Below are 27,810 nucleotides of genomic sequence, written 5' to 3'. Positions count from 1 at the left end.
CAGAAAAACAACATTAAAATGTCCCTTCATACTTTCCTTCAAACATCCTTGGGTAACAGTTGTGCCTACAAAATAGAAAAAGCCTACATGCCAAGGAGCTGCTGCCTTTGTTAAATGTTTTATAAGAAACTGGAAAAGTAAACTAGAAAATATTGACTCCTAAAAGTAGAGGTATCTCAATCGAGGCACTTTTATATAATTGATATAATAGCCCCTGACCAGCTATTGTATCAATTAAACCAGGACCTATTAGTGTGCTGTAACTTTATGTCAGTCTCAGCAATATTTTTAAATCAGAAACTTGTCTTGGTGATATCTGGATTTTCCTCACAATCTAAGAGTGTTTTCACATCTGATAGCCTGTTAGACTCTGTTCTATTGGGGACCAAAGTTGCACACTGTCACACCGCACTGTGTCAAACCAACCAAAGCTTTGAGCAACCTGTTCAACTCCTCGCCTGTGGTGGCACTGCAAGGAAATGACATGAAAACCTCTAAAGAAGACACTGAACAGAACTTCCTTCTTTATAAAATGTAAACAAAAATGGAGTGGAGAGAGTGGACAGGCATTTGGAGTGGTGAGATCTTAGCGATTTCTTTTGTCTTTGGCCAAAAGCCATTTCTCCCACTAGAGCAAGACTTGTATGTTTGTTTTGGGTGCAGACTCTGCCCTGCACTATAGACTATACGGCACTATGCGCGTGGCATTCACATAAGACGAAGACTGTCTTATAAGCTCCAAGCTTCTTACCAGAAGTGCTACTGCTGCCTCGGTCCGAGCTGTTGTAGGAACCTCCAGTGTGTGTGTCATGGGTCTGGTTGTAGGGGATGGTGGCGGGCATTGGACCGTCGCCTCCTCTGTACCGGTCTGTCGGCAAGAAAGCAGTTTGTAGCTTGTTCAGAACACTTTTGCTACTTTGAAAAGAAAATTTAAGCGCAGAAGAAGCGTTGTACAAACAGCTACACATGGCAAGAGGCATGCACCAAATTATTAAAATGTGAACACATGCAACAAAACACCACGGGTATCACTCTATCAGAGAGGTACAAAAACTTGATAATAGCTTGAGTCAAAGATCTGCCCTCTTCGCAATACCAAATCCAGGACAGTGCTTGACAACGCCCCAATTTAGAAAAGAAAAGAAATGCAGGAAGGAAGATGGAGCGGCACATGAATGGTATAGAAAAAAAGCAGACGGAAGGAGTGATGATGCCTGTGTTCACTGAGAAGGACTAAGAGAAAGCCAAAGGGTTGATGAGCATGAAGTCTTCCACAGCAGGGCTGAAACAGCCAGGGGCCGAAACAACAGTAGGGAAAGTCAAGTGGAGGAAGATCATGGCTCGGAGATAACTTCTGCAGCCTCGGCTGCCCCCCTGCAGCCACACACTCACCCTTATTCAGCTTGTTTTGCTCCAAGATGTTGTACTGAAGCTGGGAGCCCATTTCCTGCTTCTGCTGGATGGACGGAGGCTTCCAGCAGTGTTTCTCATTTACTTCCCCTCCACCCCCGAGTCCGCCTCCGCTCCCTCCGGTCCCTCTGTCCGAGTTCATGTTGTTGCCCATGATGGCGGACTGGATGAGCTGTGTGGTGGCGTAAGGAGTGGGCTGGCCCCCTGGGCCGACAAAGCGGCCATCTTTGAGGTTCGGGCTGTTGAAGGTCTTCATTTCGTTGATCTTGTTGGACAGGTCTACATCTCCGTAGACGCCGGACTCCGGCACCATGAGGTTGGTCTGCTTGTTATCCATCTGGCTGTTATAATTGGCGATACAGTCGGCTGGGGAACATGAGGGCATTAAGTCAGTCTTTGCTGTACTACTGAGCAGCTTCTGATCAAATGTAAAGCTGAAAGATTTATAGTATTTGGGTCAAGTCCAGTTCATTAGTACAGCACATTTCAGCAACAAGGCAGTTCAAAGTGCTTTACATGATGAAAACAATACAGCAACCAATTATGAAACAAGCAACAGACATTACATTTTGTCAAATGCCATCATCAAAATCACCTAGAATAATCATCAAATATACATCGACTATATTAATCAGTATTCCACTGGAACACTGACAAAGATTTTTAGCCTTGATTTAAAGGAACTAATTGCTTCTGGTTCTGGACATTCAGAGTGAACTATAAACATCTGTGGCCTGTAAAGACAATGAAACTAAAGATAAACACATGGATGAGTTTCTCTAGCAATGGCTGGGATGTTAGTCTTTTAATCCTAGAAATGTTCTTCAGGTGATAGAAGTCAGACTTTGTATCTGTCTTTATGCGTCTCTGCAGGTTAAGGTTCACTACACCATACGTAGTGAACCTTAACCTGCGTAGGGTTAAAGTTTGGGACCTGATCTCCAGTTTCTAATTGTAATAACTGAAGCTACATACCAACTCTGGATCTTTAGACCCAAAGATAATAGCTTCAATTTTGTTTTTCTTCAGCTGGAGAAAGTTATGACCTTCCATGCATTGATTTGATTTAAGCATCTGTTCAGTGCATGGATGGTTTCAGAGTCACCTGGTGGAGAAGGAGGCAAGTCCTCAGAACTTTATATTCCATATTAAAGTTTAAAAAAAGGATGGCAACAGCTTAGAGTAAGAAGAAACAGACGACACATCTAACACGATCGCACATCTAGGGGAGCATTGCTATTTTAAAATAACTAACCAACATTTCAAAATAACTAATTTTGGAGCTGTAATTATGCACCAAAACTGTGATATTACTACCTAAGGTTATCATACCATCATAATTTCATTCTGGCCCTTGCCTACTTAATGTGTTAAAAATGAATTTTTATTTTTCCTTGTTTTCGATGGCTGCAAGTCAGAATCATTAAATAGTTGTAATACATCATTCTATGTACAGTTTCACTTTTTAAATTCATTTATTAGCCTGAATAAATATTTGATCAAGCTGTGATTTTTACTCATATCTACCTGTCGTTAGGTATACAGGTATCAGCTTCTTTTTTTTTTTTTGCTTAACCTCACTAATGACTCAGTGTGGGCGTCATCTCTGTTCTCCCCCATCTGACGGTGGCGGCAGCGTCTTCACTCATGGAGAAGGACAGACAGACATGTCTGTATCAAAGACACGGAACGAAGCGCGCCGTAAAAGCACAGCTTCACTGACAGATCCAATTTTCTCCGGCTCATAAAATATTCAAATCCTCCAGCAGATCTGAGAGCCAGCCCCCGCGGTAAAAAACCAGAGACGACCGTATAGGTACATGTGGCTCGCGCCGCGCATTTGAGCTGCACATCTACACTTCAAAGGGCTGACGTGCGAAAGCGGCCCTATGGCTCAGATAAAGGGACATTAACTCTGATTTCTTTGCTCTGTCACCCAGTCAGTGATCCTCTTAATGTGCGGAGTTTAGTTTTGGCACACACACAAAGCTTTGCGTCTGGCGAGCTCCTTAGCATCGTACAGCGGGGCGTCATGTGAGCGAGTGAGGGCTGCCTGTTTTTGCCTGTTATTCCCTGTTAAACATCGCGTGCTGCGTTCAACCTCGGAAGGGTGATTAGCACCAAGAAAAGCTGAAGTTGACTATGAAGTCTGCGGAATGAATTATTAATCCTCACAGGGAGAGGTTGGAAGTCGGGAGAAGCGATTGAGCGGCTGGATGTATATTGGGTCGAACAGCTGGACAGGAATTATGTGGCACTTTTAAAGCCGGAGACCCCATCGAGCATAATTTAGAACATAAAACATTTTATTGCGGTCCAAGTTTCCAGTGACAGGGTTGCTGGTCGTGGCTGAAAACTATTAACATTAAGCCCTGTCATCCAGGCTTAAGTTCTTGGCTGCATTATTCTGTAGGTCGCTGTTCTCCAAGCAGCCTTGTAAAGCAATCTGAACAAAATGATCCTTAATTAGTTTTAAAACGAGCGCTTGATCTCATTCACTTTTAGCAAGCTCTGAAAACAGGCTTAGGACCAAAACGGTTTTCTATGAAGGTATTTTATAAAACATTAAGCCTTTGTGACGTTTCTACTGGTTATTTATGGGAAAGTCAATGGATACTTGCCCAAAAAATATAGGCTGGAGATGAGCACCACAAAACATCTTGAAAAGAGAAAATGTAAAGTTTTTATGGAGTAGACCATTCAATAACTTAGAATAGACTCTATGTGTGAAACACATTAAATAGATTTAGACTAAAACTGTTTTAACACATATAGTTCTATTAATCATGAAGCTAATGAAAACATGACATTTAAAATAATATTACATTAGACCAACAAAAAACTATTCATGTTCAATATCTATAATTTAATGAGACACATTAATGCATATATTCAAATTTCTTGAGTTTGACTGTAAATAAATGTAAAACATAAAAAAAACATAGTTGTTTAAGTGAATTCAATGTTATTGATTGTTCCACTTCTAACATTTTCTGTTCTGAGTGTGTTTCACATAGGAGGGTAGTTGGTGCTGCACCACCTCCAACCGTTTTCTGAAGAACACATAATGGATTCTGTGTAAATAAACCCTCCATGAAGGCATTTTAAAGGTTCATAGAAAATGAATTTGCCTAAACTGCTGTTACACCTTCAGATTTGTGATTTTTTTTTCTAAAGTAATTTATTTGTATAGCACATTTTTAGCAACAAGGCAGCTAACAGTGCTGGTAGAAGTCCACTTTGGTTTTCATCCCTCTTCGACAAGCTATTAGCTTCAATTTTCGAAGCTGAATACATCGGACTTACAGCAAAATAAATATCTACTTAAGACCTTTCACCAGAAAGGTGAAGAAGGGTCATGCTTGTTTTAGGATTTCAAAACGAGAAACCTTTCAAGCAAACATTTGGAAAGTTGTACTTGCAAGAATACACAAATGCAAATATTTTCTCAGTGAAGATATTTCTAATGACGTACCATCTCCAATCTTGTGGAACTAGTACTTTTTCATCAATATTTCAAGAATTACTGTCTTAAAACAAGCGTCTATATCTGGTTAAAAAGATACTTATAATTTGGTTTTGTCTTATTTCAAGAGTGATAAGATATTTGCACTAGAACAGTAGACCAAAAACACTTATTTACTAATCTTCTGGAACTATTTCCAGGGTCTGTTTGGGAATACATTTTTGACTGGGGTTTGACAGGTGTCAAACTCCAGTCCTGGAGGGCCACTGCCCTGCAACTTTTAGATGTGCCTCTGCTGCACCACACCTGAATAGAATAATTAGGTCATTAGCAAGGCTGGGAGAACTGATCTACACAAGAAGGAGGTAATTAAGCCATTTCATTCCAGTGTTTTGTATCTGTGGCACTTCTAAAGACTGCAGGACAGCAGTTGACACTCCTGCTTTAGAGGCTTTACAAAAGGATTGATAACAGTCTCATTTCTCAAAGGAATATTTCAAATGACGGCCTAAATGAAGGTGCCGGGTACCTAGGGGAAGGGGTAACTCTAGGAATTGGGACTCAGTCTAATCCTCTCCCTCTCTTTCATCTGACCCAGATGCCCTCTTCCTCCTCGTCTTCCTCCCTCCATCTTTCCCTCTACCCCTTTGCTTCTGGACGCCGTCTGCAGGCCAGCCCTGACCTCCTTCGCCTGCTGCACATTTCTTAAACAACTGAGCACTTAGAGGAAATTACATTACTGGCTATAACAACTGTATGGAAATCAGCAGAGCAATTTGATTAGCAACAGAGTAGAGCTATAAGCCTTGCTCGGTGTACTCCTTTTATTTCCTGCCTAAAACAGCTCTACCCTAACCTCAGATAAATCAAACACACAAAGCACACGCTCTCCTGTTTTTATTTTTTGCAGAGACCTGCAGAAGGCAGAGATGCACACACCGGCTCTCCAGAGAGCTAACCCAGATATCAGATTGTACTCCCCCCTTCCTTTCTTTTTTTTTTTTAACACTGCGGATTCCCCCGGCTCCCGCATATCTTATCACCGTAACTATTTCGTCAAGACGCTTCACCGCCGCCTCCGAGAATCAACTGTTTACTTCTGGTATACGTTACCTGGTCGGCTGTACGTGGCCAGGTTGCTGTCGCTGTTGCCGTTGCCTGCCGTGCAGCAGTTGATGCTGCAGTCGTTGTGGTTGGAGCAGGAGTTGGGCCACGTGTCGGCCAGCCAGGGCTGAGTGGCTGAGTCGCCCATGTTTAGCAAACCGGGCCTATAAAAGAAAACCCAAATGTTTAACAATAGAGACAGGCTTGGCCAACAGCGCAGCGACATTCATCCGAGTGAACGGGAAGCACCCGCAGAAACAGAAGATTATGGAGGAGTTTATTTATCCAGCTGAGAAGAGGAAAACTTTAAAAAAAATATCTGGCTTTGGTAGTTTTTGCCTTTTGGGCAAACGTGCGCAAACGGAGCACATTTCAGGCTGGGGGGCAACAAAAAAAACACAAGCCCAGCTAAATAGATTGTGTGTGCTCGACTTGCCTAGAGCTGACATCACTTTCTCTGAGCCTCCGTGAGCATTAGCAATCCTCTTGGATTAGACAGCCAGATAAAATTCACTCCCCATGTTGCGAAATGCACATCCTGAGCAGTCAGTGAACCACAAGTACACTCTGAATAGATTCCATGGTGTCACAATGTCTCTTTCATTTGAGGTTTTGTTTAGCTGAACAGACTCATAAAAACACTAACTCTTTCTTCTGTATCTTTATTCCCGTTTATTTACCTTCTATCAAACGTTTTATATAATATGCGTCTCAGACAATTAGGAAGTCAGTGGAAAGTAGTTTTTGCTCATTAATGGGATATTCCAGCTTAAAGCTAATAAAAACCTAAAATGAAGCTATTCAGTAAATTAGAATATTACATAAGACAAATTCATAGGAGGATATTTTATCTCAGAAATATTATGATATGGCCAAGACATGGTAAGATATGGAAAAGACTGAAGACTTGACAGGTTTTCAACAAGGTATTCTGCAGCACCATGAACTAAACATTTAGTTTTGCTAACTCAAAAACACTAATTATTTCCACTAACATTAAAGTAGTTAAATATCCACTATGAGCTCATGCTAAGATAGTTGGCAGGAGCTAATCGCTAACTTAAATTCAACATATATCTGCCCTTAAAAGACTACTCTAATTTTGATATGATCTATATATTCTAGAATGCTTTTAGAAATTGTATTTATGTCTATATATAACATCTGTTTTATTTTGTTTCTGTGCGTTTCTCGTTTGAAATAAAATAAGTGGAGGAGGAGAGGAAATGGTAGGTGAACTGTCTTCACCCACTTCAAATAATAAACGTCAAACTCCTTTAAGAGTTCTTAACACCACTAGGCATTCAGAAACTGAGCTAACTGTTTAGCTTAGATATCTAAGAGTATCTAAGAGTATGAAGTAGAAAGTAGGTTTATAAAAGTGGCAGCGTTAATATCACTTTGAAGTAAAGTTTAGGGATTCAGGACAGGCTAAATCTGCTATTACTATGTTAGCATTTGTATATTTTTACCATTTATAACTAAACTGAGTTTAAAATAAATTATTTTAATGTTTAGATATTATATTATGATCATGACACAAAGACATAGAAGCACTGACTCTACGCTTGGTGGATCTCCTCTAAAGTCTTGAATGAACTCGGTGTTTTTTTTTAAATCCGTATTTTCCCTCAACTAATCTGTAATATGCTACGATACAGCGAGCATCTTTCTTTTTTTGTTTCTGCAACAATCATTTGGAATGACTGTATGCTCAACAATTAGTATGTCTTGGGCCTTTACATACAATTTATGGCAAGGTGAATAATAATTTTTTTCTAGTAATCAGAATTTTGATTTTTTTAAGCAACCATGTACCAAATTTTTATAACATTCATTTCACTATTTCAATAAAATTTCAGAAATAAAATTATTATTCAAAATTGACAAGGGCACTTAACAGGACTCTAGTGTACAACCTGACCTTTGGCCAAATGTTGAGTCTAGAAAGAGAACATGCCATATTCTGTTACTGATTAAATGACTCAATCTAGCATCCAGAACAAGTCGGTCTACTTTAGCTGGGCCATGTATTGCTTTGGTATTCAAATCTGTGCAGGAAGATTCCCAGTCTGAATACTCCAGCACTGAATTAGCATCGAATTGCATTTCCTCACTCTGTCCTAAATGACTCATTTCTTGGATTCATTTTGGGTAATGAACACATTTGTCTTGTACAGCCAAATACAATCTCACAATGGCTCCTCCATCACCCCAGTGGTTCTGTGTTGATATCGAACGACCATTGTTTTCATGCAGAGCTGACACAGCCTCACTGCGTCCGGGATTCAATCATACAACTGGGTAATGTAATGAATATGGATTTACTGTTGATGGCTTCAAGCTAACTATTCATTAACACATGAACAACACACACACATTTATGGCATGGCATTAAGTACATTCTGTACTCTGAGCAGAAAGCGGGTAATAATTGAATGCATTTTTTTTGTTTGTTGTGTGTGTGTGGGGGTGTGCGTGTGTGTGTGTGTGTCTGTTTTCCATTTACCAGCTATATGGGCGTCATGCCAGAGGCCATCTAGTGGATACACAAATGAGTTTTGGTGGTTCTAGTTCTGAAAGGTCTCACTTATTTATGCACAATGCACCACTTCACTGTATGGGAAGGTGAGCTTTGCATCTCCATTAAGGTTCTATGGTGATGCTGGGGCACAGCCTTGTGGTTGGATGTGGCTCTTCAGTGTGTGTGTGATGGGGATGGGCTCCTGGCAGGCTGCACAGCTCTTTGTTCCTGTAGTAACACAACACACTTTGTGCACCTACTTCCACCTCCTGCCATGTGCTACTTTAGAAAAGGCTCAGCTCTCCCCCTAGTGTTTGTGAAGGAAAAGTACCGCTGCCCAACCATTCTCTTCTACTCAGTCACACCCCCATTTTATTTTATTAAAAATAGAATTTAAGCAAACTCTTCTTACCTTCCAGCACTGCTGACGCCTTCCCCACCCCTCTGATATGCCACTGAAAAGAGAGACAATCATTTTCAGTAGACTTTCACAGAGATGTGACTGCCTAAAAGTAAAATACCAAGATTTTACAATTTCTTTACGCAACCAAAGGACATTATTGAGGTTTAAAGAAATGCCCCAGCATTATAATTGTAAAGTGGAAGGAAAATAAGTTGTAATTTTCTTATTTTCTTAATTTAGTTTTTAAAAGAAACAAAATGTGGGATGCATTTTAATTTTAAAAAAGAAAACCTTCCACTGCAATTACAGCTGCAAGTTTCCACCAACTGAGCCAAGCCAGAGACTCGTTTGTTTTGCTCATTACAAAGTCAGATTAGACTGACTTTGCCAATAAGTATGTTTAATCCCACATAATTATTTGGATGTTTTGCTCTGGCGGGATTATAAGTGTCGTCGTCCTGTTGGAAGGTGAACCTTCACTTCAGGTTAAAGTCTTTTGCAGCTTTTCACAGACTTTCAACGAGAAACTCCATCTGTCTTTCCATCAACTCTGAACCAACTCTGAATTCCTGCGAGCAAAATCAAACAGAGGATTCTGCCAATTACTTCAACTATCATCTCTACTAACCAAGGCCTTTACGTTCCCATGTTTCCTACTATATATTGAACTGGGAGTTCTATGACTTTCTTGTGGCAACCACATTATTCTTAATATTCATTCATAAAGCCAAAGCAATGTGTTGAGTGCAATTAGTGGATGATTGATGTGTGAGATTCCTACATCTGAGCTTTGGATATCTGCAGCTCCTCCAGAGTTACCATGATACTCTTCGCTACCTCTGTTATCAACATTCTCACAATGTTGATAAGACACCCTGTGCTTTTTAAGTGCAAATTGATCGACATTTGGCAAGACAATGTTCAGTTTCGCCACCGATCCACTTCTGTTGCCGACCCAAACGAGGCGAGGTGGATTCTGAAGATCTAGATTGAAGAACCAGAACCAAACAGCAACACATTATGTTTCTTGGAAGAGGAGCAACCACAGTTCAGACACGGGGCATCCAACAGGCAATGACTGAATACAGCATGTTAAAGTAGGTAAATGTTGTATTCTAGCAGCATGCTTACTGCTATTTATATTTTCATTATGATATAAGTATTGTATTTCATTATTAATCAAATTTAAAAAGGTCTTTAAGAGTCTTTAATTTGAGTAGGTGAAAACCCTGATAGCTCCCCTCAGTCTCACCCTGTTAACGTCAGGTGAACAGCCATGTCCTGGTAGCCATAATTCTCTTTTTTTTCCTGGACTGAACGATACATTGTGAAATTTTCAAATTTTGGAAAATGGTTTGTATAGGCTAATTCTGCTTTGGTTTCCTAACTTTGTCTTTGTTCTTCATTTGCTCACTAATGTTCCCTAACAAACGTCTATAACCTTCACACAGCAAATTAAGAGAACATTAATTATACAGAGGTGCTGAAGGTGACATCAAAATTGATTCAGTGTTGCCAGTGGGCTAAGGAAATGCCAAACTTTTCAGTTCTTACAAACCTCAGAATTGTGTGCAAAGTTTGTGGCTGTACCATGACAAAATGAAAAAAAGATCAAATACTATTGCACCCAATTATTTCTTTAGTTTTTAAATGCTGGCATGTTTGCATGGTGTCAGCTGAGTCACACGTGTGGTGCAGGAGGATTCACCATAAGAGGCTTATGAGGAACAAAAACGCAGAGCTCTTTGGTTTTCCAGCTCAGGTTCAACTCGTTTGAAGCTCCTCACGTTGCAAGTCGAACACTTTCAAGAAACTCGGAGCTGCCGGTGTGTGAAAGGGAGATAAACCTCCAACTTTAATTACAATCGGTACCCTGAGAGGAGAGGAGGGTAGGAAGAGAATGAGCCCTGGTCTTGGCTCTGTTCTTCTTTTTCAAGTATTCAGCTATTAAAACAGAAAATAGCTGGGATCCCTCATATCCGTAGGAAGCATAATTGTCTGGTTGTAGATTGAAATCAGCATAATACCCCGCACAGTCTTGCTTCTCTAAAACTAACAAAACCTTATTACACAGGTGAGGAATGAGTCTGACCTGAAAGATTTCCAACAGATCGCGAAACGAGCGTGTAGCTGCAATAAGAGTCTGCATGACTGCAACCCTCGAGGCAGAAAAAAAGGTAGCAAATAAAACGGTAGCAACAGATAGGAGAGTATGCTCAGACAAGATCAACAAACACATTGTCTCTTTCCCCTCCATGTAGCTCACTGCCGTGTCCTTTCATCTACTCTCAGCTGTGCCACGCCTCGGACAGACAAAGAATGTTTTTCTCCCGATGGGTTTCAGTCTGCGAGCGGACCACAAACACAAACTCGTACGGAATGGAAAGCTTCTCTCTCTTTCTATCTGCTTCACGTCATGTCACTTTGATTCACAAATTAGTTATCTAAAGGATGCATCAGTGCTGTGTCATTCTCTAAAATCCCATTTAATGTTGCAAGCAGCTGCTTTGATCAAGTTGCTACTGGCTTTAATAGCCTCTTAGCAGAGTGGCGTCTTGATCTCTGGCACCGACTTCTGACTCAACCCAAAACACCGAGCAGAACCTTTGTTTTTAAGTGACTCTGCAAATGATCAGTTTATTTTACTGGCTTTTGCTAAGTGCTGACTTTATTAGGTCAGTGATTTTTATTTTAATAGGCTAATCAAAGATGACAGATGTTGCAGGTTACAAGCAAGTCAAATTTGAGACTCTTTAATGACACCTTAGGTGAAATCTGAGACCAAAAAACTCTATATACATGGGATGGTGGCAGGATCCTGCTGCATTACAATCAAGCATAGCAGAAAATTGTGAAATTGTGCCCAGCCTCACAGAACTGAGGCAGTGGTGAAAACTAACGCCTTCCAGCCAATTGGCAATAAATTTTCACTTAAAGGCTCAAACACAAGAAAGGAGGCATTGCTCCTTTTCCATTTATTTCCTATGGATCTGACACGATGAGGTGGCAAAAACTAGCCCTCCTCCAGCCAAGTGATCTGTGACATCCGTGCATGAGAAATTTTTCACTTGTAGTTTTAGACCTGCACATAAAGGCTAGCGACTCCACAAGAAAGTTGGAGAATGTTAAACTTTCGCTCCTGTTGCACCCAGTGACTTTTCCTGAGTTCAAAGCCTGTCCCCATGATAATCACAAAAAAGCTAGCTAGTTAGCTAGCAAAAGGGTATGTTAGCAGCTAGTTACCAATAGCCTCAACCTCCTCAAGTCAGAACACAGTGAAGATGTCGGAACACCACGCAAACTTTGGATTGACATAAAAGTTCAGAGGAGGAAAAAAAGCATTTACGAGATTAAATAGTCCTGCAACGACAAAATTTAAGACCTCTGATTAACGTATTTAATATCAACTTACATTTAGTTTTATGAATTTAAGACATTTTAAGAATGCTCAGACACCCTGTGCTTGCACATATCAAATAAATTGCTTACCTGTTGGTGTGAATGTGAAGGATGGCACTGTTGGGAAAAGAAGAGAAAGGTTAGTGTTTTCAAGCTTTGAAACTGCAAGTAATTTTTAAGATGTTTTTAAACCTGACTTTCAATCTGAAGTCTGATCCATTGTGGATAAATACTTGTTTAACCAGCAGCTGGTTCTGGGTCACACACAAGGACTGTAAAGCAGCAGAGTGCAGGCTAGCTTCTCATTAACCAGGTAACATTAGCATCTTATTTATCTCTCTCAATTAGAAGCAGAAATTCAAAAAGGGGTAATATTCTGTGTGCTTAGCATTTTTACTTGAAACCTAATGCTATTTTTCAATATTCATGCCAAAGTGTGAATCAGTTTTTTCATTTGTTAGAGTTGGGTAAAAGTGTAAAGGTAAGGGGCATATTTTTTTGTTGCCCACGTAAAAATATTGGATTCAAAACAACTGCCTCTTTTAAAAAAACTGCATGACATTTTCCTCTCATGATTTTATAGTCCTTAGAAAAACGTTATCTAGTGCTCAAGCAAGAATCTCATACCAAATCTCATACTAAAAATCTGGAGGACAACTGTTGTTTTTGCTTCACTCTTTAAGCAAAAAGTAATGCTGTGAGGATGGAAGTTGATGCAATCGTTAGGGCAAATTGTAGCAACATTACCTACTCTAGTATTGTCCAAAACAATTCAATTGTGCTCCTCTAATGTTGTTTTTATCCTTAAATAATGACTTCATGGATTACTTGTGCCAACAAACATCCTCTAAATGCAATAATCTTGTGTTGGAATCTGTCCTGGAGATATCGGCTGTCATGTGGCTTTTATCTCTCTGATGAATGCCTTTGAAGAGGAGACACTGGCTACCCAAAACAGTCTGCGACAAATGCAAACATGACTGAAATACATAAATCAGGTCTCCATTGTCAACCTGGACTGGCTCATCACAAGATGCTTATCTCCAGGCTAGATGAACCTTCATGTGAGGTATGACTATGTTAGTTAGTTTTGGGGTCTTAATACAAACAAATGTCTCGTTTTCATCTTCACATGAGATCCATGAGGAGGAATCGGCAGATTTAAGTTTGACTGATTGTGACAAGTAACATCTTAATCCAATCAGTAAACAAAACTAAAATGCTACAAGGTCATGGTGATATCAGTTCCCATAGAAGATATTACAGAGAGAAGACGACTAAAACATAGTCATTTTTTATTTGTTTATTTTAGCTTGTACTGTCAGCAGTTTATCACTGAAAGTTGTCTGACTGACAAGGAGAATCCCAACAAATTTATTTTCCCTAAAGCAGCATTACATCTTTCATTATGATGCCATATTTTCTTAATAATAGCTGTTATTATGAAGAAGTAACTTTATCTCTTATAGAGTGGTTATTTATTGTGCTAATGACTGACGTTGTGATTAGCACAGCTACAATAATGGAACTCATTTTAGATCTGAACATGTTTGGCTGCGTTTCATAAATTTTGACTTGAAATAGGAATGAACATTCTCTAAGAAACAGAGTTAATATTTATGTTTGCTTGCTGTGCTAAAAGCTAACTATGCTAATCCCTAAGATTAAAAATATGAACTGTAAGCTTTTATCTCTTTCTTTAAAAATACAGTTTATACTAATCGGCTCAGTTTACTAGAGCTATTTTTTGTTCTTTGTCTTTCTTCTAAAGTACCGCTGCTAATTTCAACCATCCACATTTCTAATCATTGATGTTAGATGATAAAAACTGGGTTAAATAAAAACTTTGCGATCACTTTGTTTTTCTGGTAAAATATCAGTAAAACCAACATCTTTAATAGGCTCCCGTCTCTCATGCATTGTGTGAGAGAGATATTGTTTTTTCCTCCCAATATAAATAATTTATGATTATTCAAGGACAAAGAGCAAAAAAAAGGAAATGCTGTTCTGATCCATTCATATTTGTGTAGCTGTAAGTCAAAGCTTTAAAAAAAAACGGATCAGAAATTAGCTACAAATTTGTAATTGGTGCGTTAAAGAAAAAAAAAAAGAAACTATTCATTTTTTTTCCATGACTAGTTTAATCTACGCTTAATGTGTTACAAATACCACCACTCCCACAGGCGCGCACTTCCCAATTCAACTTTTTTCACCCTAACTGCACGTTGTTGATTCATGTGGTTGCAATTATAGTCTTTGAAAACATTCTTGGTTACCCATTCTAACAAAGACTGTGGCCTTTTGTGGTCAGGGTGCACGAGGAGACACGGAGGGCGGGGGATGGCGAGAGGGGGGAGCGTGCCTGAAGAGCTATTTCTTTCTTTATTTGAGTAAACATCAACATATAGAATCGCAGACGGACAAAGGGGAACGTCATTCCGCACGCCATTTGCCTTTCATGCCTGACCGCAGTGACATGCGGTCAGGCACGCTGCTCACATAGACATGAGCAAAAACACGGCGGTTCTAACTGCTACAGCCCACACAAGTGTCTGTACGTGTGAATGAAAGTTTGGGAAATCTTCGCTGAAGCGGATCTCACTTGACATTTTCCGTCAACCATTGAAGCGGCAGGTTGAAGACGTGGGTTTCTGCGTGGCAGTCTGAGATTAGTCTATTGTTTGTGCATCAAGGTTGAAAGGTGGATCTCCTCTAACCTTGGCATTCGGCACTAAACCTGAGCCAAGGACTGAGGTTGAAGAAGGCAGCGCTAACAGTAGCAAGCAGCTGCACAGCCCAAGGCAACACATTAAGCTAGCTCACACATAATTGAGACTAAGATAGAACGGCTAATGACTGTCTTTCTGCTTGAGCTGCCGTGAGCCGAGGCCAGGCATGTCGTGAACTCTGTCACTTTGACTTAAATCAGGTAACAACTTAACAGAGAAAAGACAGAGCCAGTTGTGTATCTTCCAGAAAGATAAGTAGCATAAATCTCTTGCAGCATGTCCACTTCCTTATCCGAAGGCCCGTCTGCTGAAAGCATGTGAAAATGTCAGGATGTCCTTGATAAACAGAGATTAGAGCACAAACATTCACTATTTTCCCAACACAGTCAGATGGGAGTTGCAGGGAAGGGAAAAAAAGAAAAGAAATGGGAGTTTTTGGATCTGAAAATGTGCTTGACTGAAAACACACTCGACACTCTCACAGAACGAGCATGACAGACTCATGAAAACACATCTTCATGCTGTACTCTCAGTGGGTGCTGATGTTGCCTCCTAAAGAGTCTATAAGATATCACTCTGCGCAGTCTACAAATACAACTTCTTGTGACAGAAGACAGGAGAAGTTGGCAGCGTTGAGGATGAAAACAACAAACAAGTAGACGATTACATGGATATTTAGCAGACAATGCTTTATCACCAACATTTTCTAGTCCCCAGCCTTAAATTTTAAGCGTGTGCCGTCATCTGCCTGTGCCTACCTTTGCGTATGCCTGCATAGCTGCTGGAGAGGCCGTTCCTTTTCTTTCGGTGCCGGTATAACCAGATACTGAAGACCATGAGGATGATCCAACATGCTGCTCCAATTCCTGCGATAAAGGCAGGCTGCTTGACCACATCAGAGATCTGCTGGGAGAGCGGGTTCTCCTGGTTCACGGTCTCGGTCATCCGCCCAGATGAATCTGGAAGCGGGGCAGGATCAGAAGAGACGTGAGCAGGATGTTTCAGAGGGGCTGTTTGATCAGCGTACGAATGGTTTTTATGGTAAACATGAAATGAGATTTATGCTAAAGGAAAGGCATGAAAAAGAAATGAATAAAAATGTAGGAATGAACAGAGAAACTGGGCCGTTACCAACATCAGACAATTTCAGCTGGTTGGAAGAGTCCAGGCTGAACATTTATGACACACTAAATGACTTGGAAAACTAAAGACATTTCAGGTGTACCAAAAAAAAACAACTTGAAACTTTTGTAACTTGGTCAGGATGTGTCTTTATGTCCACATAAAGACTCATCCTTTGTCTTTATGTGTCTTTATGTCCACATAAAGACACATCCTTTATATACATTTATATATATGCATATATATATACTGTATATTATATATATATATATATATATATATACATATATATATATATATATGTGTGTGTGTGTGTGTGTGTGTGTATAACTCTCTGAAGCCACTGTTTTACACTCTATACTCAGGAAAATTGTCGTTCTTGGCTTCAAACATCTAACCCAGCATTAGCAATTAGTAACTCTCTTCTTCTCTGAAATACACACAGCATTTGAATTTGTATTCATGGTTATCATTATTAAAAGATGCTGAAAACAGTTTATGATAAGACCTTGTCTAATTTAAAGCTCTACGTTTTTCAAAAGGAATCTTAAGGATCCCCTCTCCCCCCCAAGACTTTAATTTGTGTATCTTGATAGAGGAGATTATTTTTTCTCCCAGCAGGTGAGCGTAAATCTGGCTTGTGTTGCAAATCCCAGTCAACACAAGCCAGGTGAGTGGAGCCTGGTGATGGAACCAGTTAGAAAAACACCACGAGGCATCATTTACACCAAGCGACGGTGATTTCCTAAACAGATAAACAAATCAAGAAAGATCACCCTCAAATACAGACACCGCAATAATTAGCAAACAGAGGCACAACTGTGAAAAACTGAGGCGTCGAATGCCTCGAAGCTGTGAAACGCGCTGTAGCGACGCCGTCTGCACAGCTGCTCGCTACAACCTGCTTCTTCTTGATCTGTTTTTCTCATCTGTCTCTGCTTCTCCCCCATGTCTGCTACATGAAAGGCTTCTCTGACTGGCCCCACTCTCTGGCATTTGGGTTTTCCTTTCTTTTATGCTCTTGTTACTTTATCCTTTTGTTTTTCAGAGTGAAGTCTTTTACTCAGTAGCCATTCTTTTGAAGGATCGCTAAAAGCCCAACAAAGACCCAACGCATTGCCTTTACCGTACCCTATCTCTTCATTTGTCTCAGCTGCTGAGTCTATGTCTGTTTTTTGCTGCCTGGCTTCTCAATTTGTGACTCTGTTTGAGGGAGCAGAGCGTGCCAATGTGACTAAGCAGCCCACGAGGGATTGTACAGGTATCTGGGCTTAGGATGACGCGTGCAAGCCTGAGAGTGTGACAAATGCGTTTGGGTGAAGCGCTGGTCCCCGAGGCGCATTGTTCCACTTCGGTGTTGGTACATGGCAACAATCACCACAGGAACTCTTCAAGTGAGATAAATTGTATCCGTCACAGGGAATGCTTCTTCATTCCCATCCTGGCCCACTCAATCACACATTTAAAACCAGATGGAGCCATTTTTCCTCTCCTGGTCTCTCTCTCTCTTTCGCTTGCTGCTTTATGGTGCTGTTCCCCCCCCCCCCCCCCCCCCCCTTACTCATTAGCAAGTTAACTAAGCGGCTCAAAAATAAACAGTGGCCAAATTACCCAAAAATGTTTGGTCAATTTGGCCAAAAACGATGGTCCAAAAAGTTTCAAGCCGGTTGCATTGTCGTCTTTGCTGTTGGAAGCTGAGCAGAGGCCAATGGTGCTGTCTCTGCTTCTTTTTTTCCCCTCATCTTACTCAATTAACAAGCTAGCTATGCAGCTCAAACATAAATAGTAACAAAATTCCCTGAAAATGTTTGGTCTATCTGGCCAAAAAAACGACACTTGAAGTTTATATTGGTCATGTTTGCTGTTTGAAGTTGAGCAGAGGCAAAAACATCTTTAAAACCAGAATGGAGAATGGAGAAGGGCGCGGCTGCTAGCTTTTCTGCTGAGGGAGCTATGCGACGCTCTGCTAATTAGCTAACGTAACTAAAAACATTTAACACAACACACAAAAAAAGACTGCAGAGCCACCTCGTTGTCACTCAAACTTCTCTATGGCAAGTTTGATGCCGTTTGTGTGAGAGAACTCACCCAAATTACAGTCTTCAAGCATCTGCACTAAGCATGAAAAGGAAAGGGGGTAGAGGCCTGAGCATGTCTCACAACATTCTGCTACAAGAAAGGGAGTTACAAAGATGTCTGTTTAGTTGGCATAAGGTCATGATACTGAAAGCTCTTCATTTAAAATGGATGGGTTAATGCTATAATTGTTTGTTAAGTGATTGGGCTTGATTCACTTCCAAGGAATCTCAGGTAACTATAGATGCACAGATCAAACATTTGAGGTCAAATTCCTATTTTGTATGGTTTTGAGGCAATTTTGACTTCTTTTTTTAAGAACTGAGATAATCCACTTGTGTCAGTAAGCTAAGTGTAAGATTTTAAGGATTTTTAAGGACCATTATTTGTATTTAAGACCTAGGTATAAAATACCTGGGTATATTAAGGTATATGACCAAAAACATTTTTAAGCTTCATATGTCATGTTTGATTTACCTAACCTCTAAAAAATGGTAAATTTTATTTTGTCAACTTAAATTATTTCTTTTTCTACAGTGCTTCAACCATTACTAAAGAAGCTGATTGTTCAGAGTTCTGTTTTCAAGCACAGAACATTTAGTGGAAGGAAGAAATTTGGTTAGAGAAAGGTGCAACAGGGAAAACAACAGCCTTGAGAAGATTGTCATGAATAATTCATTCCAGACGCAGACAAATACTAGACATGGGCTACAAATGTAGCCTGACCTTTGTGCTTAAAACATCCTTCTTTTTATTGGTCTGATGTGACATTCAAATTTTTCGAGACAGTGAATTTTAATAAGGCACAGTTTGAAAGTTGGAGAGGACCTCCCACCTGTTTCCACAAATATCACACTTTTATGCAATTTTCTAATTTTCCACAATGTAATTTATGAGAATGCAGACAGAAAAAGGCGTGGCTTTGTCCACTACTCACCAAACTGAAAGAAAGTGGTTTCACTCTTGACCCCGGGACCGGCGCTGGTGCTGGCTGCAACCTCGACGCTGTAGCGGATCCCAGGGGTCAGACTGGGGATGACCACGGAAAGCGTTGACCCGTCAACTGTCCGGTTGATGTTATACTTGCTCTCATTCCCCAAACACCAGATCTGCCGCCACAGAGACGAGGATTAATTCAAACGCACTGTTATGAGCCTTTGATTGAAATGTTGACACCATGTTGGCACACAGTGGGTATAGGATTACACCAGTAAGGCAAGAAATGGGGCCCAGTAAAAATAACCCAGCTTCAGCAGAGTTAAGAGCCGCTGCCAATAAGTAGAAGATATTTACCTCAATATTAGATCTGAAACTGACATTCTGCTTTATTTACTGTGCTAATATTCTCACATCTTTCAGTGTGCTTTTTGTAAATATGTAATATATTCAGGTGCATGTGTGTGCAATGGAAGTACAGAGGCTCAGCACATTCTGTCTGTGAGTGGCAGTGGGCACTGGGGACCTGGCTCAGTAATGAGCAGGGTGTGTGTGTGTGTGTGTGTGTGTGTGTGGTGGGTGGGTGAGGGGTGGGGGGGTAGGGGGGGGGGGGGGGGGGGGTATGGAGCTGGATTTAAAAAGCATGAAATTACTCCAAAGTTAATAACAAGAAAAAAAATTTACCTGGAAAATTAAACTGAACAGTGTGTGCCTGGGGACCCAAAAGGGTTTTCCAATAAAAAAAGGGAGTTCCACTGCATAATGTACGAGTTCCTAGAGTTGTTAAACAGATGTTATAACTTTGAATTAAAATATCAAAAATATTAAATGCCCTATATGTTCATATCATAGTGCTAGAATTTAGTGGCCATGTTCTTAAAGATTTACTAACTGCATCTTTTTTTTGTTTTGTATTCACTTATGTTATTGCTTTATTTTTCTTTTTTTATACTTTTATGCTATTTATGTGAAACTCTCTGAAAAAAGCGGTGCAATATAACAATACTGATATTATTATTATAAATTGTATCAACCTTCCTGACCACTCAGGTCTGTTGGTTCTGGTTCTGCTCTGCATCCACAGAACCAGAATCAAACATGGAGAAGCAGCATTCAGCTTCTGTGCACCACAAATCTGGAACAAACTTCCAGAAAACTGCAAAACAGTTGAAACACTGAGTTCTATTAAATCAAGGATAAAAACCCACCTGTTTACAATTGGACAACTGATGTTTATTAGGTTGATGGCATTTGACAAAATGTAATGTTTGTTGCTGCTTCATAACTGGTTTACTGTATTATGTTTTTATTGTGTAAAAAAATTTTGAATGTCCTTGTTGCTCCAAATAAAAATGTGTTTGACATCCCTGACCTAAATAAAGCAACCAGAAACAGATGAAGAGAAAAATGCAGACATTTATAGATTTAAATTGTAGTAAGTGGCTAAAAAGAAGAAAAAAAAAAGAGTTAGCCTTCACTTCTGTGCCTGGAAGCAGAACGAAACAAAGCTAGATAAATAACTAGTAAATAGCATCGTTTACTTTAGACAAATGTGCATTTTTCATTTATTTATGTGCACATTTTAACTGCAGGTATTGATCTGGTTACATTTTTTGAACAATTAAATGTCGTTCAGAGTTATTGAGTTTATTGTTACTATTTTGTTCCTAAAATATTTGCTTTTAATTTTGAAAAATGATAGCTACTCCACACCATTGACTCTTTCTATCCCCACAAAAATAAATAAAAAACAGATGAAACTTTTCTCCTGACTGGGAGCTCAGTGTGAACAGAAAAAAACATTATTACTGGGATGGAAATGACAGATTTTTCCTAAATTCCACCACTTGAAACGCAACAAACTGTAAGATTCTCAAACCTCCACCAGATGGCACTGTTTCCAAAGCATTACCATCCACTCCCCAGAGTTTAATTTCATACCTTTTTTCTACTCTTTCAGCACACAGAGGAGAAGAGGCCCTGATGGGAGCACAAAGGTACACCTCCAGCAGGAATTACATTACCTTTCTCTTTTGTCTGCTCAGTCTGCAGCCATGTCTGCATCTCTATTATGTTTCAGCAGAACAAGTCCCATTTGCTCAGACCTGAGAGATGCTTGCTGTATTTATTTGAGAGTGGATGTGTGTATGTGTGTGTTACCTTGTACTCCTGCACCACCCCGTTCTGCTCCTCTTCTGGAGGGGGTTGCCAGGAGACGACAACAGCAGTCCCGTTGCTCCCGCTCTCCGTCACTGTTACCTTACGAGGGGGGGCGCTGGGGGCTTTTGGGGAAACACAAAAGAAGAAAAAATAACATTTGTACATAGTTCTTCTGAATGCACTTACTCACACATGCTACTCAGTTTTCGGGATTTACTTCCGAGTGAGAGCAAGGCGGATGTGAGAACAAATGACTAATCAGAAAAATTACAATGCTTTATCTAAAAACGTGTTCTCAGAAATGTTTACTCCAAACAAACAGGGGGTGATGATGATGATGATGATGGACTAAATTGTGGTGTATGAATAAAATTTGTGGTCAAACAAAATCTTCAACTTAAAATGCAGAGCTGGTTTTTTTTCCTGCTTATGAGGAGAAAAAGAAATGAGGCTTAGAGCTCCAAACACAATTATCAACAAAAGCCAGAACAAAGACTGAAAAAGCAGAATGAGATCAAAACACGCCCACTCATGCAATACACACACACACACGCACAAACACACACCCACCCCCGCACACACGCACCCCTTCTAGTAAACACTTCCGCTTCTCTTGAAATGTTAGCGACATATGAAAATTTGCAGTTGGGTTTTAACCAAAACCTCAAGAGACTGCTACAACCACACCCAATGAAAAATTAGTACAACACAAGCATGCATGAAGGGGGGTTTGTGGGTTGATCAGGGAGGGGGGCGGGGGGGCTGCCACCACTCACTGCCTGCCTGAACAGATGCGATATGCTTTCAAACATGCAAGCTGTTCGTATGAAACGGTGTAGACATAGAGGGGAAAAAAACACTAAAACATTGGCATGAAGACATTCCCCCCCACCTTCGTCCAGGGTCTTGCCAGCTTTAACGTCGCTGTCTGTTCCCTGGAACTCGTTGAAGAAGGGGCGGACTTTGAATTCGTACGTGACGCCCTTCCGCAGCTGTGTCACGACGGCGCTGTCCTCTCCGGGGGTCCGGACCTCGAACACGGCCCATTCGCTCCTCTGCTGGCCCTCTGGCCTGTACATCACCTTGTAGCCCTGGACGTACTGGGACTGCTGCTCCACCTGAATGAAGAAAACCAAGATGGAGTTGTTTGCACAGGTTGATTTTTGTCAAATTGTGAACCTTATATGGTAGACCAGCACAAAGCAGTGCATTATTGTGAGGTGGGAGGAAAAATGATACATGGTTTCTATATTTCTCGTGAATAAAAACCTGAAATGTTTTGACCTGCATTTATTCGAAATCTTGCACAGTGAAATGCCTTTGGAATCAGGCATTGATTATGTCAACCAGGTGTCTGTGTTGACCGATATTAGTCCTTTTCTAACATATCGGTATCTGTCAAATAGAACCGGTCCAACAATATTTATTTCCACCTACTTGCCGTTTTATTTCTGGGGGTTGGTCATGTGACAGACAGTGATAGTTATGTGGTGCAGGATCGGTATCAGTTATCGGGCGAACAGTAATATTAATATCAGATATTTATATCGACCCAAATTTTCATGTCGGTGTATCCCTAATATTAGCATCATGTTAAATCCTACACTGAATAAAATCAATTCATCACACAGCCCATCTATTGACTGAGCTTATTATTGGGTTTTGGAAAAGAAGTCATACTGAAATCTTACAGTAAATTTGTTTATTTTTCATCTGTTATTTGTTATTGTCGATGGTTTAGAGCAGTTACTGTTGTTTAGAGCTTGGAATCATCTTTCTGTATGTGCTGAAGTTACAATAACTCAGTCAATACACACTGTGGTAAAGGAAAAAAACGTGTTTGTGGCTCATTTATTGAATTATTCTATTTTTTGGGGCGTTTCCACCTGCAGCTGTGATTCCAACAACATGAAATTCTACAACCCATGTGAGTCAATGACCATTGACTCCTCCTGAATCCATATGAACGCCCAAGCGTTACACATTTCCATTTGCGAAATAAAAAATAAGTCAAAATGAAAACCTTCTGTTCCACTTAACATGAACGCATAACTTTTGCTCGTCTGTCGCATAAAAGCTCCACAAAATACATAAAAGTTTGTTGTCCTAGTGCTGCAAATTGTGGGAAAGTTTAGCGTTAGAATTATGCCAGAATTTAAAAAATGGCATCGCAGAATAAATAGGAATCTGTGCAACTATAGACCAGGCAGAGGATGAACTGGGATACTAATTCATCACATCACCCGTCTGTTTATCCAGATTCCTCTTTTTTGACTGTGTCTATGCGCCATTTGGAGCAGCAGTGATTTGTGCAAACCGCACAATGAGGTCATTGGCCAAAGGTTCCTTCAAGTCTGGAGCTGGTTAAATAGAGCCCAGACTCTCGGAGCAGCGTGTCTCATCCTGTCCTGCTCTCTAATGCCTGCCGAAGTCAAACATTGGGGGAGAATCCATCCAGGGAACACGAGGTGTTGACGCTGCAAAAATATTCAGCTGCATCCGGCGTAGCATAAAAAAGCATAAAAGCAAAATTAGGCCAGATTGTTTTGTTACTGTAATCAACGTGTAATAAATTTTCACAGCAGAATTCATGAAAACAAACCACTAACTAGAGCGATAATATCCCTAAGGGTTCCTTTGGAAGGGAAGCTTGTACAGATTTTACCGATTTCTTTATCCCTGCTGTATGAAAAAAGAAAATGCAGCCAGCTCAGGTGGTCTTCATTAGCCGGAAAACTGCGGCAAAGGAAAATGTAAAAACCAAGAAATTGCCCAACGGGAATAAACGTACCACCGCAAAGCAAAGGGAAATCGTGTCACTTAACGACAACGTCAGGCCTCCTCGTGACATGTGTTTCTCTGGAACATTCCAGAGAGACAAAGTAACCAGAGGTAGTGATGTTTTAAATCAGTCTTGACATGTCAGAGTCATTTTCACGTTTTCCTCAGCTGCGTTCATCACTCATGGTGGCACTTCATAACACCTATGTAGGGTAGCAGGGGTGGCCTTTTTTTGTCAAGAGAGAAGAGCGTTTTGACCATTAGGCGACTCATCCAGCAGGTTAATGTCTACTCTGGGGAGGTTTCGTGATATTGTGCGTGTGATCGGTAACAGAAGCCCATTAGTACCTCATATTCAGTTTGGTAGTGGCGCAGAAACGCCACCATACACTCCCAGCTGTAGTTCACTGCCTATCCGGTTCCACATCTGGGAGCCATTTCCACCTAAAGGCATGGGGCTGCCATCTCTTTTCTCTTAGTCGTATTGTTTTAACAGTCAAATGTTTCCAATCTGACCGGACTGGCACGCTACACCACTGCTGCTCTGTGCTACAAGACGACTGAGCTCAGAGGTTTGGTGTAGCTGGAGTGGGGGGAAAAAAAACAACAAAATGCTGCAGATTCTTCTTCAGGCAGATGCCAGATGAACACCGGGATCTTTTGCAAAATGCTTTCTGCAGTTTGTTTTCTACAAGGGGGGACTCGTATGATTAGCTCAGCTAAGCTGCTTGACAAAGTGAGTATATCAGGATCACCTGGGAGCCTTCAGAGACCAGATGTCAAATCCATTCTGGTTGCAAATGTTCGAGGAAAAAAAAAAACAGCTGCTGGTGAAAGTTTTACTGCGGAAAGCCGCCACTCACCGTCCACTGCACCCTGACGGAGGACGACGAGAGGATGGTGGGGTTGTGAAGGTGGATGACCACATCTGCAAGTTCTCTTTGGATCTGTCGATGGTCCACGCCCTGACTGGTGGGAGGAATGTCTGTGTGGGAAAAGCACAACGGAAGTGGAATTAGCTGAAAATTATGATCAGATTTACAGACAGAGAGTACAGCACAGCCCTGTTGGGCATGGTAACATTTTGTAGACGATTATGAAAAATTGTGCAACCACAAGACAGGACGCAGCACCACAAAAAGTGATGTAGTCGGTATGTCGGGCCAATCGGTGGCGACGCAACACTGCCACAGAATGACACAAAAAAAAAATATCACAAAATGGCGCCATGTTAAAGATTTGTGAGAGGAATGGAGCTTTGATGTCATCGTTTAAAAATAGCCGCTACAATGGCCACACGGAAACGTGAGGCTGGCGTTCTGAAAGCTGTGCACTTTGAAACCCGATTTCAAAAATGATCGTTTCTGGTCTCCCAAGACGCCGAATCCATGCAGACTCAGAGCCTAAACATTTTTTTTTAATTCAAGAACATGGTGTGCCACTGGATGACTGCCCTAGCGCCCCTTAGCAAGTTTTCTGGTGGGAATCCTGATTTATATTATTATTCTCAATATCTAAACGGTGTGAAGGCGTAAAATCAAAGTCAAATTCCTTGTTTGTGCACAAAAACTTTGCCAAAAAGACCCAATTGTGATTCTGGGTAGGAAGAAGGAAGTTCTCACCTTGCGTTTTCACTGCGTCCGAGATGGAACTGGGATCACTGAGTCCGTAGGCATTGGCTGCTCGCACTAGGAAGAGGTAGACTGCGCTGGGCTTCAGGCCCTTCAGCACAAACGACTCTGTTTTCACATGCTCTGCCAAGGTCTGCCAGCTGCTGCCGGACGCATGGCTGTCAACACACAAGGGAGGTCATTTCAATCGAACAAGATTCAATAAAAGTCCCACAGAAATCGGTTTGTGCGTAAAATGGCCGATGATCTTCACCTGAAGGCCTCTATGATGTAGGAAGTGGGTGTGGCTCCAGAATTGAGGTTGGGTCTCCAGGATAAGGTGATGGAGGTCCGGGAAACGTCTGTGACCTCGGGTTTTGACGGAGCGCTAGGTATCAGGTTTGGGTCAGTCGGTCTGTTTGGCTGGACGGGGGATCCAAATTCTGAGGGCAGAACAGAAACGAAAGGAAGCATTTACGTAACTTCCAATGATTTTAAAACACAACATATTTCCTCGCTGTCATGATTTTATTTTACCTTGAACTTCCAAATAGGCTTTCCATGAAGCCTCTCCACTGGGAGTGGAGGCGATGCAGGTGTAGGTACCGGTGTCACCAAGCTGGAAGAAAAGAAGGGGAAGGATATTTGGTTAAATGAAAATTATTTAAATGAGCCCAACCGTCGCTACCCCCTTCACGACAACTTTCACCCTTCTGCTTATAAATATCTAAATAAAAGCTGCCACAGGCAGCTGCAACTGCCTGATGATCTGGGTGTCGTCTCTTTTAAGGCAAAACTGGGGGAAAGCAGCTGGATAGGTCAAATGGCGAAACACTTAGTCAAATGGAAAATATATTCACAGAATTACATACTAATGGCTTTTTCTCCGTCACAACACTTTGTTCTAAGAAGTAAAACCAACTGCTGCTCTGAACAACTGATGTGGTGACAATTAGTGCTGTGGTTTTACCCTGATCACACGGATGATTAGAAGTTAAGCCTAAAAGCTGATCCTTTCTGAGCCAATGTGCACCATGAAAGTATTAGTAATAAAGTTTATTTACATTTTAATTGAAAACTACAGATTCAGTCTGAATTTCATCGAAGTGCATCACCAGCCTCAATGTCTGTTGATTTATAAATTGGCATGTGTTTTCATAATATAATTTAAAAAAATAGGAATCTGCAGAGTTTAAAGTTTAAATTCAATGTGGATTTTTTGACTACACAGTAAATCAGATTATATTATTGGTCTGATGTAATATTCTAATTTTAAATGTCTTTTCATTACCTGTTAGCAGAAAATCATTATTTAACAGAAAAGGAAGAGAAGGCTTTCAAACTTTCTTCCGAGTGTAAATCAATGTGTTTCACTTGGTGATAAAGTTCTTGAAATAAATGGACACTTTCAATAATAATCTAATTCCCTCAGAGCCACCCAAAAGCTTGTGGCCAAGTTCTGGGTTGATGTTTAGCCAATCATGTTGTTCTGGTTGCGTTCATTTAAATTGCCGATTTCTTTCGTCAAACCCAAATTTTAAGCGTTGTCCAAGTATTTTCAATACTTGATCTGGGAAGGTGACTCCAGAAGCTTTGTGGTAGGCTGTTTCCCAGTGACAAAGCCAGGTGTGATTGCAGGTGAACACTACCCAGGTCCGATTTTGTTTTTTGCCCATATCCAACGTTTTCATTTCTGCCTCAATATTGAGCCAATTTCAATCTTTTCACCCCCTAAACAAAATCTGATTTGTGCCATGTTGTGTAGCCACATTAGATATATATCTGGTAGGTTTTTGCCTGGAAACCTCCAAACATGCTAATGGCTCGATCTTTTTCTCATCTGACCATAAGCTTTTCTCTCAAAGGGAAATTGGCTTGTCTACATTAGATTGATGGTTGATTGATTAGAGTTGACTTGGAGTTCCAGTGGTTTCCAGTTCATGCTTGATTTGAGGTTTGGTGGTTCTGGTCTTCCCCTGAATCAGTTTCTAAATGTGCTATTGCTAATATACTAGTATATCCATTCTGCTAAAAACCTAATAACGCAAACAAAAGCAGATATTATTTACCAAAGTGAAAAACACTGTTTT

General features: G+C 40.7%; 1 protein-coding gene across 4 annotated transcripts in view; it reads right to left on the bottom strand.

The window, feature by feature from the left end:
- The window catches only part of robo1 (roundabout, axon guidance receptor, homolog 1 (Drosophila)), a 362,874-nt gene that overhangs the window by 11,175 nt on the left and 323,889 nt on the right, over nucleotides 1-27,810 (bottom strand). For all 4 annotated transcript variants that reach the window (XM_032590627.1, XM_032590626.1, XM_032590628.1 and 1 more), the window contains 13 exons: nucleotides 26,258-26,339; nucleotides 25,995-26,163; nucleotides 25,733-25,899; nucleotides 24,974-25,095; nucleotides 22,222-22,447; nucleotides 21,330-21,451; nucleotides 19,171-19,342; nucleotides 15,794-15,994; nucleotides 12,397-12,423; nucleotides 8,917-8,959; nucleotides 5,990-6,144; nucleotides 1,393-1,776; nucleotides 752-868 (listed from right to left, as the gene is read on the bottom strand). In XM_032590627.1, coding sequence (XP_032446518.1) covers nucleotides 752-868; nucleotides 1,393-1,776; nucleotides 5,990-6,144; nucleotides 8,917-8,959; nucleotides 12,397-12,423; nucleotides 15,794-15,994; nucleotides 19,171-19,342; nucleotides 21,330-21,451; nucleotides 22,222-22,447; nucleotides 24,974-25,095; nucleotides 25,733-25,899; nucleotides 25,995-26,163; nucleotides 26,258-26,339 — 1,987 coding nt within the window. The remainder of the gene's footprint in view (nucleotides 1-751; nucleotides 869-1,392; nucleotides 1,777-5,989; nucleotides 6,145-8,916; nucleotides 8,960-12,396; nucleotides 12,424-15,793; nucleotides 15,995-19,170; nucleotides 19,343-21,329; nucleotides 21,452-22,221; nucleotides 22,448-24,973; nucleotides 25,096-25,732; nucleotides 25,900-25,994; nucleotides 26,164-26,257; nucleotides 26,340-27,810) is intronic.

Source organism: Xiphophorus hellerii, chromosome 18, assembly GCF_003331165.1.
Source record: "Xiphophorus hellerii strain 12219 chromosome 18, Xiphophorus_hellerii-4.1, whole genome shotgun sequence".
In the NCBI taxonomy this organism is placed as follows: Eukaryota; Metazoa; Chordata; class Actinopteri; order Cyprinodontiformes; family Poeciliidae; genus Xiphophorus; species Xiphophorus hellerii.
Note: the sequence above shows the minus strand (reverse complement) of the source record. Positions and strands in the feature narration are given on the sequence as shown.